Genomic DNA, 16,117 nt, shown 5'->3' with positions numbered 1-16,117 from the left:
GAAGTGAGCTGCCTTTTGCGCAACCCATTGCGGCCCCTTGTGTTTTACATTCGCATTTTTCCACTCGCCCACTCCCAGGACATGGAACACAATGGAGAGTCCTGTGACTGGGCAGAAAACAGGGAGTGATTTGGATGATGCATTCCATTTGTGTGCCACCACTTCAGTTCACTCCCTTGAATTTTCGCCCAACTTGCGGTCTGGTCGCTCCTCTCGGCCCATTATATAATACCACTGCATCCGCATGTCGCGGTGCATAATTAAAAACTGTAAACCACACAAATAATCCCCAGATAGTAGAGTGGACCGAGCGTCCCCAGCAGATCCCAGATCTCATAGTCCATAGTCCATAGTCCATGGCCCATAACCCATAACCCATAGCCCATATATCCCGTACTCCAAACTCCAAGCTGGGGTGGCTGTTCCCATCGATGGCATAAGGTATATGGTATATGGCATGATGGTTATGGAAATGGAAATGGAAATGGAAATGGTATCTCATCTGGTTTCCATCATTAGGGCCTGGAAACTTGTTCTCGAATCACTGTGTGTGTCGTACATACATAATACATTGATGTGCCCGCGAGGGTGAAACCTCTAATGTCCTTTAATAGTTTGTACCGACCTACGAGCAATTACTAAACATATCCTCAAACACACACACACACACTCGCATTGATGGTTTAGAAAATCTGCCGAAAACCTACCCCAAAAATGCATAATTATTGCTCGATGTGAGGTCTCTCATGGATATTTACTGAGTATGGGTGTGGCTTGTCGGCATTTGTGTGCGTTTAAATTGTGTAAAACTCATGCCTCGGAACGGGGTCCTGATATAAAGTATAAAATATACCCCGAAAGGATTCAAGCTGTTGAGATTTTTCAAAAGGCTCAATTTCAGTGACGAAAATATTAATTCAAAATGGCAACTTTGACTGGTTTGTGAAAGTAAAAACCGATTTCTCAATGTCTGCTCAACATGGTGACATTCCTCGTTCTGTCCTTTATTTGAATTATTTTTTATTGACTTTTTAGGGCGAAAAAATTAGATAAAAATATTAGTCAAAAATTCCCTTTTTTTTTAGTTTTTTAATTGTAATTTAGTGGAATCAAGTCGTACAGCTAAATGACCGACTGTTTTGAGCAGCTTGCTTCCAATGCTAACGATCCCCATCCCTTTCCGGGAATTTTTTTTTTTTTACCAATTTTCGCATTTTTTGTAAGGGGTTACATCATCTATTTTGCAAAAAATGGCAAAAATCAAATATTTTCAGGTTTAAATGCCAATGGATAGGAAATAAAGCAACGAGCTCGGCAAGGTATGACATTCCACGTACTGACCTTTATTTTCATTATACATATTTGCAAAAAAACTGACATTCTTGGGTGAAAAAAACGGGATTGAAATATAACTCAAAAAACTCTATTGTTTTGCGGTTTTTCCATCGTAGTTTAGTCAAATCAAAGCGTAGTGTTAAAAGAGTGACTGCTTTGAGCAGCTTACCTCTTATGCTAACGATTCCCATCACTTTCCGGGAAATTTATTTCTTGACCAATTTTCATCTATTTTTGCGAAAATTGGCACAAATAAAAAATTTTCAGGTTAGAATGCCAATCGATTGGAAATCAAACAACGAGCTCAACGAGGTATGGCATTCCTCATTCTGAATTATATATTTTTTGTGGCAGCCAAAAAACAGAATTTTTAGGTCAAAAAATAGGGTTCAGATTTTGGTCAAGAATACGATATTCAGATTTTAGTCAAAAATGCGACTTTTCTTTCCGGTTTTTCAATCGTAGTTTGGCCAAATCAAGGCGTACAGCTAAAAGACCGACTGTTTTGAGCAGCTTGCTAGATATGCTAACGATCTCTATCACTTTAAGGAAAATTTATTTTTTGACCAATTTTCGCATTTTTCATAAGGGGGTACATCATCTATTTTTGCGAGTAATGGCAAAAATAAAAAAATTCCAGGCTTGACTGCTAATCGATTGGAAATTAAACAACAAGCTCAACGAGGTATGACATTCCTAGTTCTGACTTTTTTTTTTTTTTGGCATCAAAAAAACTCAATTTTTATGTCAAAAAAATCGGGTTAAATTTTTGTGAAAAATGCGAAATTCAGAGTTTTGTCAAATATTCGATATTTTTTTCGGTTTTTTAATCAAAAAATCAAGGCGTAAAGCTAAAAGGCCGACTTATTTGAGCAGCTTGCTAGATATGCTAACGATCCCTATCACTTTAAGGAAAATTTATTTTTTGACCAATTTTTGCATTTTTTATAAGGGGTTACATCATCTATTTTTGCGAAAAATGGCAAAAATATAAAATTTTCTGGTTTGAATGTCAATCGATTGGAAATAAAACAACGAGCTCAACGAGGTATGACATTCCTCATTCTGACTTTTATTTTTATTTTGGCAGCCAAAAAACTGAATTTTTGTGGCAAAAAATAGGGTTAAAATTTTTGTGATAAATACAAAACTGGGATTTTTGTCAAAAATGCGAAATTTTTATACGGTTTTTTAATCGTAGTTTAGCCAAATCAAGACGTACAGCTAAAAGACCGACTGTTTTGAGCAGCTTGCTAGATATGCTAACGATCCCTATCATTTTAGGGAAAATGTATTTTTTGACCAATTCTCGCATATTTTGTAAGAAGTTACATAGCTTTTTTTCAGAAAAATGGCAAACATGGAAAATTTCCAGCTTTGAATGCCAATCGATTGGAAATGACCTTTGTTGCATTACAGCAGTCAAAATACTTATTTTTTTGGATAAAAATATTAATTAAATTAAATTAAATTTTAACAATTTTTTTCTACGAGTGACGGGTATAAGATGGACCGGGGCTCATGGTTAAAATATACATAGGTATTTAGCTTTGAAACTTAATATAGTCTCTTTCGCCAGCAAATAATATTAATCAATTACGAAGAGTACAGCAGTAATTCCATAATAAAGCGGGTTCCGACAAGAGATATCGATGACTCGGGGTCACCTTCCAGCTTAGATCAACCAGCAGGCCTAGAAGATTCCCTCAAATGTGGGTGGGCCAGGATCGATTCCTAATCCCATTGCCCATTGTATGAACATGGATGCATTGTGTAACAGCGGAAATACGATCGAGCAGCCATTTTTATCAACGGATAATCTCCGTCAAACATCTGCAGAAATATGGGAAATCATAATATTCCACCGAGTCAAACAACAGATGAGATTCGATCCTGTATCTCGAACTGCACAAAGGAATGCCAAAAATCGTAGAATATTTACCCGAGGAACCTCCTTTGTTGCCGTTTTCATTGTACTGGAGTATCTTGTGTAATTATGGCGTAATTGCTGGGCATTGTTTGCTCAATCCGTTTGGTCAGATAGATGGAATATGTACATATTAACCATATTGGTAGCCTTTTGGGATTTATTTAATATGTTTAGAAATTAGGAATTTTGGTATTTAAAATAAATTTCAAGTTCTTTAAACAAACAATAAGCGTTGTATTTCTACAACAAACGGGTTTTCACAGCTTCTGTGCTTAGTTCCTTAAAAAACAAATACAAAAGATAATACGTTTAGTATTAGCCAATAATTTCTACAAATGATTAAAAAGTTGACTTGAAATTTAAGAAAATTAATTGATTTTTATATAACTCCAATTTATTTATATTAAAAACAGTGCACAGGTCGCTAGAACCAGTTGGGAATTATAAACAACATATTGGAGAACATTTGTTAAATAATTGTTACAAAAGTATAAGTATTGGATTTTTGATATTTCATTAACTATTGCAATAACAAAGGACACACATCACGTGAATGTAACTTTGTTGATAGCAGTTTATCTATTCAATATAAATGTTCTACAGTTACGTAACCAATGAATTAAATGACCAAACAACACTTGAATATATTCATGTTTGATTAAAAAAGTAAAATCCGAAAAAAGTATTATGATAAAACCCTAAAGGATCTCAAGAGACAAACCCATTCTACTTCGTTTAGGGACATGGTATGATATTTTTATGTCCGCATTAATTATGTCAGCTCATTATGGACTCGTGGGTGACCGGAGACGAACACTTTATTTATTTATTTATTTCCGAGCTTGGCAATCGACCTTCCCATCGCTGGCGGCACTGCCATTGAACCAGGGTCCTTCCTGATTGTCCTGCATCCTGGACAAACAAAATACCATACCTGAAATGTTCGGCAGGATTTTTTATGATCGGCCATTATGGAATTTGTGAATTGCGGACATGTTGGAAGCGAAAACGAAACGAAACGAAACCCTTTCAGCCCGGCAAACTCAGTTTTATCACCCGGTTAGCGGAGTTCTCATGAAGGCATTGTAACCCTTTCACTTAATTATTGGGCACATAATGTACCATATTCATGGCAACCGCCACGTCGGCAAGGGAGTATTCACAATGGAAACTACTAACCCGACCGACCCGTGTCCTTTATGAGTTCCCCGTATCACAGTTCCCACTTACCATGTGCCCAGTTACCAGTCCTCGAATCCCTGTGCTCAGTTCCCAGTTCCCAGTTACCCAGTCTACCTGAATTTGCAATTGTGCAATATCCAAGGGCCCGAGGAGAGCCACCGCCACCGATTTACCATTATTATGTCTCATGTGCCGACCATCCCGCGCGGATTTCACGCATTCATTGAGGAATTGTCGAAGAGCCGTGCGATAATTGCACCACCTCACCTCACTGGAATATGTGTATGTAGGTATAAACATTAATGAATCGGACTGTCTGAATGTACCCAGCAAGGATAAGGTAATTCATAAGGTCAGGAAATATACCTCACAAAAGAACTGACCATTTTGGCAGTGATTTATCAAAAGATTGCGTTTTTAAAGCTACATATCCTTTATAACTCAATAAATTATTATGAGTGATTTATCAGAACTCAGTACAATATATTCAAAAGATATTTAATTTAGACCACTTTGTATCATTAAAATAAAAACCAAGATATTATCTTGTTTTGATAACATAAATTACATTAAGGTAGGACACTTTGTATGGACGGGTATCTCATAAGTAAACTAGAATAATAATTCTTCCTATAAACATTAAAGGGGTGATCAGCATGAACCATTATATAAGAATAGATCATTTTTGTTAGTGATTTATCGAGACCCTTTGTTTTTAGGGCTATATATCTATTATAACTCAATAAACTGTTATGATGTTTATGTTTTAATAATAATATATGTAATATAAGGTATTCATATGTGATTTATCAGAATAAAGCATAATACATTCAAAAGATATTAAATTTAGACCACTTTCTATCAATCTTGTTTTGATAACATATATATCCTTAAGGTAGGTATAAGCGGGCTTCTAATAAGTTCACTCATATAATATTTATTGACCACATATGACATAATATACTTAATTTTAACCAAAGTATATTTCCTATTATTTTTTTATTTAAGAACTAGTAACACCTTATACAAACCACTCTTGGTAATAGATATTCATATCTTTAAATTCTGTTTAAATTTAAGAAGTTCCTAAAAGCTTATACAAAGATTTTTCAGATGCTATTACAAAATGAGAGCTCTCCTAAGACATTAATTACACCCCATAGCCATTCAAACCGAACCCACAACTCTTGCATCAGTGGCTATATTATTACAAGCACTATTTATAATGTCCCGGGTTCTATCGGATACCAAGCATAATTATATTAAACTGTGCGAGGTTGATTCGTTTCGAAAATCCTTCTTGCCACAAACGACCATTTGAAGCTGAAGATCCCAGATCTACTGTAACCGACGAACAGTTGCTTGAGTTTGGTGGGATAAATCGGCTGAAACTAATGAGCTGTCCTTTGGCTCAAGAGGGGCTTGGGGGCGTGGAACCAAACTGATCTGGAAAAGAAGAAAATGTAATTAAATGTGAGATGTTGTGACGCCTTTTGTTTGAACTGAAGATGGGAGAACTTCCCATGGCCTTTGCCTTTTGGCCGTTTTTTTTGGGCTCAGATTCAGGTTGATATTTTGGCTGGAGAGTATCGTACGGATACGTATTCGGTTTTGGACTGAAAATACAAATCGAAATCGATGCAGGGTCGCAAGTTATTAATGGATTTTTAATATCATTTGTGTCAGCGTAAATCGTATTTAAAGAAATCAGTGAAAAGAGGGCCGAAACAAAAAAAAAAATGTGAAACGATTTATTGACCTGAAGTCAAGTACAGAGCGAAAGAGAGATGATATATACAATCATATATCGCATATAGTCGCTGGATCTTTGTAATCCACAGGGCCTCCACTTGATGGTTCGCATTCGGATGGGAATGGTAATGGGAATGGGAATTGGATTGAGGATGGGGACTGAGAACCTGGACGACAAAGTGTGAAAAATGATTGATCGATTTCGTCTCGGCTCTCGGACCTCGATTACGTTTCGAATTCGGTTCGTGCACAAAGGGTGCCGTGTCGTGTTGATAAAGATTCCGATTCTATGGGCTCCGATTCTCTCGACGGACCCTGTCTCTGGACCCGATGCCCTAAGACTCTCAAAACTCCGATTTGATTCCAACCGAGCGGCGGCGACAGCAACGACAATCGACATAATAAGATAGCAATTATTTATAAAATCTGGCAGGGGGCGAGATGAATCGAATCGCAGCGAAAGAAACGAGCGCTTTGGTATTTTTCTTTCGATTTTTGATTAATGAAAGCATTTCGCTATACAATAGAAGAGAAAGGAAAAACGAAAGTGTTGACTAGCACTGGCCAACAACAGGGGGCGACATTCGACATTCGACATCGCGATGACCCCATAGAAGACATTTCCATTCGCATTCGTCGCAGAGAAAAAAATGAAAAACCGATTAAGAACTGAGAACTGAGGATTGACTTTTCACCTCCGAACGCACATCAATCAATTCACAAAAGCCACTTGGCGGCGCCGATTTGAAAAGTGACACTCGGCACTGGGGAATCGATTGTAAAGACACTCCACGCTTTGATACAATCAGATATTATTCTGAAATCAATTCACTTGATGACACTTTTTTGAAGAAGTCTTTAGTCTTACACAATTTGCAGGTGTTACGGAGTACAGTTCTCAATCAAGGATTCAAACATGTTTGTTTCTTACAATGGTATTTAAGATAATATTTTCGAACTGAGGTTAACAATATAGTATATCAAAAATAATTATTGTTTTATCGTTTTGGGGCACTACTGTCGTTTTCCATTTTACCCGAATAAAGTTTATATTTTCCTAAAGACCTTTGGCGGAATAATCTATAAGAAATTCCTATCCAAATTTCAGTTTTTATTTATATGATTTTACTTTATTTTTAAGGTCTACACCAAATAAGGGATATAGTTGTATTTCATAGAAGTTGCTAAAAATAAACCATCTTTATTATGAACACCACAACTTAATAAATCTTGAAGGATATATACATATATTTTAATCAAAACAATGTTATATCAATGGAATTTGGACTAAAAACTTGAGAAAAATATTGGCATAGCGCAGTTTCAATTATGAATGCCCAAAATTGAAACTTTAATTGTAATTTAAATGTATTTTAGTCAAGAATCATTGCAAATAGTGCAAAAATAATTTAAAACAAATATAGCCAATGTATTGCTTAAACAAACTGTATTAAAGAAAAATGAAAACCAAAAAACGTTTTTAATTCGAACTATGTAGATAGATTTTTAAAAGATTAAAGTATTCCTTTTTAATAATACTATTGATTAGCTTACAATAATTAAAATAAACAATTATTGTTTGAAAACCATGTAGTTAGGGTTTTATAAGTTTAAGGCAAGTCTTTATAAGCTATACTATTAAATATTTATCAATAACTAAATCAAATAGTTTTTCCTTTAAAGCCCTGAATAGTCGCAACAAATTGTGAATTGTGCTAAACTGAACATTTTATCTTCCCTGCAACTAAGTTACTCCCAAAACTGACCATTTTCGTGAAATTTAAGAAGGATGCTAACGCCTTTTAGGTATGCAACATTATCTGGTGGTCCTTACTGCTCTTTTCTCGTGCTTTTTGGGCGAATATAAATTGTACAAAGCTTTTGTTTCGCTTTAAGAACTTCTTTTGGACAATTGTGTGTGGATATATTGATGCGAAAATGTGGATAGCCATGTGGCTGTGTGTGTGTGTGCGTTTGTATCTTTATGTGGGACATTCCAACGTCTGGCAAATACATAATGTGTGTGTGGGTGAGAATAATTTTAATTCGGCAATGAAAAGGACAATGAAACGACAAGGAGATGTACATAGATACACTCACACACAGATATTTATATACACACACAGATACTTATATGGGATTTACATAGGCCACGTGGGAGAGGGGCGAAGGGGAGGGGGAGGGGAGGAGAGAGGAAGCGGCAGCGACGCTTCTTTGTCACCAGTGCTCGAATTCCATTGGTGCTGCTGTGGCGACAGGGAAAAAAAATCGAAGCGAATCGCCCCCATTGCCAAAGTGTCACCCATACACACACCCACACAGATACTCAGCGACACTAACACCCACACACACACACAGACCGATGCACAGATACGGCGCAATCGCAAAACAAAGAGAGCCGCTCGCTGCGGCCATTCGTGTGCGAGTGACAAGGACGGACACAGGGCATGTACACCACACCACACACACACAGACACACACACACACACACACACACACGCAGACACACCGAGTGGACAAGACATCAAATGACAAAAATTTAAAAAGAACCTTTAGCCACCGAGAAGAGAGGCGCAGCGGCGAGAGGAGAGGAGTAGAGAGGCCAAGACAAAAAGTGACGTCGCAGCAGCGACAAATTACGTACACTGTACTGTGCCATTGCCATCTCTGTCACACCCGAGCAGGCCCCGTACTGCCACTCACACCAAAGCAACGCGCACCCATACCCACAAGCGGTGGAGAGCGAGAGCTGCGTTCTCTTTGGCTGGCGGCAGTGCGTGTGCCTGTGTGAGCCGCACTGACCACACACACACACACACACAGAGACACACACACATGTCGCATGTGTCAACCCAACGAAACGGTTTCTCGTCCACTCAGACGACAGTGTGCGAGCGGGCCGGCAATAGGCGCACTGCTCGCACACTCTTCGCTGGAGAGCCGAATTGAGAGAGTAAGAGCGGCGGTGGCTGCTCTTGACCGAGCACTGCTTTGCCGACCGAGCGAATGCGATGGCCTGCAAGGCGGTCGCACCTCTCGCTCGCTCCCGCGCAGAGAGCGCCTAATGACCCATCGACGACAATGTGACGAAGCGAAGGCCAATTCCAATAGCGCGCGCTCTCTCACACTCTTTTTGTTCCAGGTGCCCGGGGGCCGGGAGAGATAGAGAGAGCGACAGAGAGCGGGCGAGTGCGAGAGCGAGTGAGAGAGCGAGAGCGAAGTTGTCACCCACCACCGCCCCGTGTGCGTGTGTGTATCTATGTGTCGCCGCATTTGTCGTTCGCCGCTCGCAGCCCGCGTCGCTGCCGGCGTCGCAGTCGCCGCACAATTTCGTCGGTGAAACGACAAATCGACAATCAGTGTCACCCACAACATTCGAAGAAGTGGATCTCTCCAGTCCCTGCTCTCCGCACATCCGCATCTTCGCATCTTCGCATCTTCGCAACTCCGCATCCGCATTCGAATTCGCATCCGCATATCCGCGCGTCCACTTCTCGCTGCCTGCCGCGCGTGTATGCGTGCGTGTGTGTGTGTGTGTGTTTTTGGCTCGATTCGATTGTACCGCAAAATAGCATGTGCATATGCCATACGCCTGTGTTTGTATGTGCATGTGCGCCCAGTGAACGACCAACTTTTTTAATATCGAGCGAAATGAAACAAAAATAAATGCACGTCGGCATGAAAACAACAAGAGAAACAAATAGAAATACCAGTCAAACAGTGAATTCAACCATCTGAATTTAATAACTTTTTGGAAACGACACCCCAAACATTTTTTTAAATGGCAAACCTGTGACAAAGTGAACAGCAATTAACACAACAACAGCAACAAACCAAAATACACTGCAATAAACATAGGCAACTTGCTGCCAAAGTAGCAAAAGCAAAAGGTATGTATGGCTAAGAAGATTGTGATTTGCCGTCGGCACTTTGCACTTAGATTTTACAGAGATTTTTCAAGATCCATGGGTTATTTTCTTTAAAATCTTAGACAGGATCTTAAAATAGAATAGGATACTTATTGATACATAGTTCCTTTAAGAGCTACATTATATTTTATATGGTTATGACAACTTACTTCCTATTCGGAATTCAAAATACCCCAGTGTCTTATACCATTTTTGATTAGCTGGCCGTCTTTGTTTAAAATTGAACTAGTGTCAAACTGACTTTTTCTATTTTCTGCGTTAGGCTGCCCAAAAAAAAAAAACAATATAAAAAAATGTTGGGTCTTCGGGGAAACGCCAAATGTCAAAGTTGTAATTAAGATTTTTGTCTGCGGCTTTCGAGCTCTGCTTTTTTTTTCTTTTTTGTTGAAGTCCGGCCATCGGGGTTGTCATCTTCGGGCCATCGGACCCCATAGGTACCCCTCGGTTACCCTGCCCACGAACTGCTGCTTATTATAATGTACTACTATTAACAGCAACTACAACAGCAATTATAGCCGCTGGATTGCTCACATCTCGGCATCTTCCATCATCCATCTCGTCTCACAGCTCTTAACTCACAGCTCCCAACTCCCCAAATCCCCAACTACTCTCTGAATTCTTCGGTCTTGTCTTCTCTTGTCTTGTCTTGCCTCGTCTTGTCTTTTCTTGGGGACTTTCAACATTTTGCTGCCACTGCCACCACTGCCGATAATCAAAAAAACGTTTCGTCCGAGAGCCATCAAAAGTTGTGATTGGTTTTCCCCCCCTTTAAGCCCCTCCCCCCGCATCCCCCCTTTCACCCTCGGTGGCTTAAGACATTTTAAGCGTTTGACAAAAATAATTACCCATGTACATGCATACTCACCTCGATCTGTCGACCGAAAGCACTGCGAGAAAAGAGGGATACTTGTTGAGATACGCGTTTTACTACTACCCACGAAAAGCTCATAAAGCGGCTGAGTAAAGAGGTTCCCTGTTATTATAATATTATTGATACCATTAAAATAGTGATCCAGAATATATAATATATAATCCCATTGACTTATTTAAGATCTCATTGGAAATAAAGTTCTGAGAGATACTTGTTTTTGAGATACGCGTTTTACTACTACCCACGAAAAGCTTATAAAGCGGCTGAGTAAAGAGGTTCCCTGTTATTATAATATTATTGGTACCATTAAAATAGTGATCCAGAATATATAATATATAATCCCATTGACTTATTTAAGATCTCATTGGAAATAAAGTTCTGAGAACTTGTTTGGGTGAAGTCCATTCTCGACACCTAGTCAGTATGTGATGGATTCCCAGTACTTGACAATGTCTTTTTCTTAGTTCTTTTTTGTTTTTCTTTTTTTCCCCGTGTACATACACTCATTTTAATGCTATTGTTGTCATCGTTACTAATGAGCCCCATAAAAAGCGACCATCTCCTGGCTTTCTGCATCTGTATTCTGTATCTGTGAGCCATGGTCGCCGTATGTGGTTTTCAGTTTTCGGTTTTCAGTTAAGCTCGGCATTGGGCAAAAGCAAAAGCGAATGCGAATGCGAATGTGTGTTGGACTTTTGAGATCGAATCCAGATAGCCAGCCACGACATCGCACACACGATCATCACCATCGTCGTCATCCGCATCTCACCGCAATTGTCCCCAGCTTGTGACGCCCCTGGGTTTGGTTTTTTTTTTTACAATTTTTTTTTATTTTTAGTTTTTATACATCAAGTCGACTGCTCACAATTACGGTAGCGAACGGAGCCCACAATAAAAATCTAGCTCTTTTGCTTTTGCTCTGGGTTGAGCTCCAAAGCTGGCCTTAACTCCGACTGATCGGATCCAAAGTCGAAGTCCGACACTGATCGCCGCATGTTGTCGTCGCCGTCGTCGTTGTCAGAGGCGATTTTAATGGCCAGTAGAACCGAAAAAGCTGTAAAAGATTTCGCTCAAGTAAATGAGGCAATGTGCACTTACACGGCAGTACTGATGTGTGTGCACTGTACAGTCGGTCTTGCCTAAGGCGAACTTGGGGGATTACAAGAAAATTTATTATATGATGATTGGTCATATTATTTCAAGTCAAATTACAAGAATGATATGGGAAATAGATTTATAAATCTAACATACATTTCTCTTGTTTGTAAATATAATCATAGTGCTTCTTTTAACCATATAACTAATTGTAAATCTGCCTTAGAAAATAGTATTTTTATATACTAACGTATAAGGTTGATTTAAAGGTGTTCTACTGTTTTATCGCTGACTTGAAAGATCTGCCGACTTTTGTGTCACCGATATACGGCTGACTGATTTCCATATATCGCATGTGTATTGTCTGTGTATTGGCAATAAAGCTGGCTGGATTTGCACAAAGTTGGCTAAGCTCCTTGGGGGCTTTCACTTCGATTCGGGAATTGGGTAATACACTTGAGATATTGGTTTAGAGCTCTTTTCAATCAGACTGCTTGGTGTTTGCTGTCATATGCACAATCTCTTTAGTTAGGTGTATCGGAAAATATCATTTCAAAGAACTTTTTTATATGTACTTCATTCTTAGTCAAAAATATAGTAAGGAATCCCTTCTTAAAGACCTTTTTAGTGTATACTTTCCATCTTTAAAGGTTTTTTTTTTTATATATCGATAAGGAAACGGTTCTTTAAGCAATGACATAGTAATCGTTGTAATGCCACTGATTAATTGAGCCCCCGAATAAACTTTCTCCCCTGAATTCTATTTGACCGCCTTGACTTTTCGCACTCTAATTGCGCATTGAACAGGGGATGTGGATGCGGGATGCCCCATGACCGGGAGTCAATGTCCACAGCCCAAGTTCCCAAGTTTGCCCTGCTGACTCCCTGCGATAAGGTTGATTCCGAATAGTTGCGCAATCGGATTTGCCCAGTCGGTCCAGCCACCCTGGCACTTGTTTAGCAATAGTTTTCGATTAGGACTGACCGATTCAGTGACTTCCTGATTGACACACCCTGATTGACACTTCTAACGATTCGTTTCTGTTTCTGCTTCTGTTTTTCAGAACCACCATCACATCATCGCACCATAGCAACTCAGATCCACCACAGACGACGACATGGAGCACATAATGAATCCGTTCATGTCACCGGCTTATCTGCTGGGCCATGCCCCACATCCCCACCAGCATGTGCACTCCCATGTGGGGCAATCGCATCCCAGCCAGCAGCCGCATGCCGCCTCCTCGCCAGCCAGCTCACCCGGCGGATCCAGTGGCTCCGGATCGGGGGGATCGGGCTCTGGCTCGGGATCCTCCCTGAAGCCACGTCGCTGGGGCTCACCGCCCATCAACCTGGCCGGCCAGTTCATCAATCCGGCGACGGGCAAGAAGCGGGTGCAGTGCTCCATATGCTTCAAGACCTTCTGCGACAAGGGCGCCCTCAAGATTCACTTTTCGGCGGTGCATCTGCGCGAGATGCACAAGTGCACCGTGGAGGGTTGCAACATGGTGTTCAGCTCGAGGCGTTCGAGGAATCGCCATAGCGCCAATCCGAATCCCAAGCTCCATTCGCCGCACATCCGGCGCAAGATCTCGCCGCACGATGGCCGGACGGCCCAGCAGTTTCCGGTCTTCTCGCCGAGCACAGCTGCCGCAGCGGCCGCCGTCGCCGGACGACTTCCGGTGGCCTTTCCTGGACTCCTGCCACCACCACCGCCGCATCATGGCCATCATCCGTATGTGATGTTTGGCGGACAGGCAGCGGGCTTGCATGGCCTGGGCCTGCTCTCCTCCTCCTCCTCGTCGGGCTGCCAGGATACGGACTCCGGTTCGGTGGACAATGAGCAGGAGGCCGATCCGGAGGATGAGGGCGACTTTGTGTATGTGGACATGCAGGCAAATAGCTCCAGTCCGGCGGCCTCTAGCGAGGATCATGAGGAGGACAACGAGCATGAGCATGAGCAAATCGAGGATCAGGATGAGGAGATGCACTGCAGCCTAAGCCTGGCCAGCAGTAGTAGCACCACTGCCGCCGATGAAGAGCGGGCTGATCAGCCTTTGGACTTTAGCCTGCACAAGCGACGCAAGTCCGAGCAGGATCAGGAATCAGTGGAAAAGGAGCAGGACAGGGAACGAGAGGAGGAACAGGATCTGGAGGAGGAAAGGGAGCAGGAACAGGAGCTGGAGCGCGAGAAGCGCTCTCCCAGTGATGCCTTCTCCATGGACCAGCTGTTGGGCAAGCGGAAGCGCCACGACAGCAACGCCTCCAGTTCCGCTGGATCCACCACAAACGCCGCCGCCTCCTCCACCGCTGCCGCCGCTGCCAGGTCCTCCTCCTCCCCCAATTCCAGCATAAATCTCCCCCAGACGAGCATCAAAATGGAACTGGATCTGGAGAGTGACAATGCCTACTTGTCCAGCCGGCGGCCAATGCTGCCGCTGCCCGTTTTGGACCTGGATGAGCGGCACCACTTGCGTCTCCTGCAGACCCAGATGTTTGCCGCCGCAGCCGCCGCGGCTGCCTCCAGCCAGGCGCCACCACCCACCGCCTTCCTGCCGGCCGGTTCACCCGTCGATCTGGCCAAGGACTCGCCGCCCATGTGGAGCCTCCTGTCCGAGGTGTACCGCTCCATGCTGCTGAAGACGCAGCACCAGCAGTACAGCCAACACCACCACCACCAGCAGCAGCAGCTACAGCAGCACCACCACCAGCAGGAGCAGCTGCACCACCACCTGACCCTCAGTCACCACCACTTGAACCACCACCAGGAGCAGGCGCTCAACCATCATCTGGGTCACCATCAGCACCACCAACAGCAGCCGCAGCAACAGTCGCCGGCGGCCACGAATGCGCCGATTTCCGTCTAATCTCTGGATGGCAAATTCTAGAGATTCCATCGCTGCAGCGATTTCTAGATGATTTCCTTAGTCAAATTTGTTTTTCTTTCTTTTTTTTTTTTGTATCTTAAGAGGAATACATTGGATGTTGGGGTGCTGGTTGGGAGGAGTAGGTGGTGGTGGGGCCGTGCCAAAGCTGGACCATTAAATGGCTGGCACTCCTCCTCAGGCACGACCCTGCCACGCCCACCTGCCGCCTACGCCCGCCCCTCCAAACTGAAAGAAAAAAAAGAAACTGGAATTGCTCCGAAACTAAGCTTTTTCTGCTCGTACATGTGTTATATGGAATTTTTTTTGAACCCTATGTATAATGTATAATGTATACCGTAGTGCGACATCTAAGTGTATAGTATTCAATCCGTTCCTCAGTGAGTGTTTGATGAGTAAATGTGAATGTATGAATGAGTGTGCGAATGTGTGCGTATAGGATTGCGAGATCCACATAGTCTGTCATCTGAGAAAAGCGGGCTGGGCAGTGCAGAAGCGGGGTTTCAAGGAACGGATTCGGTTTCCCTGCCCCCTCGATCGATCGGTGTACAACGAAGTATTTGATATTTATAACGAAATATATATTATGAATGCATATATTAAATAGTTTTAAGACAATTTTTTTCGTAGCCAATAAAAACTATGTATTGTATAACTTGGATGTACTAACACAGCAAGCGAATTCTATTGAAACATATCCCGTGTGTTAAAAAGAAACCCCCCCCCCCCCAAACATAAATCCATCAAAAATGGTTGATAGAACGAAATGTTATTGCTCTCGCAATCGAAAATTCCTCCCGATGATTGTGTACTGTATTACAACAAGATTTTAAGTTTTTATTAACAAATAAACAACGGCAAAATTGAAGAAACATGTAATCAAAGATGCTTTTTTATTGGTTCTCGGGGCGGATGCGTATTTTTCATGTTCCAATGGATCAGGTACAAAGGAAATAAAGTAAGTACTTTATGGGGAAATAATATGATTCATCGGATTGATCTAAATATTTAGGTGGAATAGGTATATTTTAATATGCTATAGAAAGAAAAACGTTCCTAAGAACATAGTATTCTTAATGTTCTTCTGATATTTATATAGAATATATCTTAAAGATACTGAAATAATAAGCGGACCTTC

At 41.6% G+C, this 16,117-nt stretch overlaps 1 protein-coding gene across 1 annotated transcript; it reads left to right on the top strand.

The window, feature by feature from the left end:
* The first annotated feature begins 9,571 nt into the window (after positions 1–9,571).
* LOC119557656 (protein disconnected) lies at positions 9,572–15,696 on the top strand. The gene is made up of 2 exons (XM_037870510.1): positions 9,572–10,089; positions 13,159–15,696. Exon 2 carries the CDS (start codon positions 13,213–13,215, stop codon positions 14,959–14,961), a length of 1,749 nt encoding a protein of 582 aa, XP_037726438.1. The 5' UTR covers positions 9,572–10,089; positions 13,159–13,212; the 3' UTR covers positions 14,962–15,696.
* Positions 15,697–16,117: the final 421 nt, after the last annotated feature.

The sequence above is a fragment of the Drosophila subpulchrella genome, chromosome X, assembly GCF_014743375.2.
Source record: "Drosophila subpulchrella strain 33 F10 #4 breed RU33 chromosome X, RU_Dsub_v1.1 Primary Assembly, whole genome shotgun sequence".
NCBI lineage: Eukaryota > Metazoa > Arthropoda > Insecta > Diptera > Drosophilidae > Drosophila > Drosophila subpulchrella.
The sequence above is the reverse complement of the archived record's forward strand: the minus strand, read 5'-3'. Positions and strand labels throughout refer to the sequence as shown.

Coding starts and splice junctions, on each gene's coding strand:
- LOC119557656 (XM_037870510.1), top strand. CDS start 13,213: ATGGAGCACATAATGAATCCGTTCATGTCACCGGCTTATCTGCTGGGC.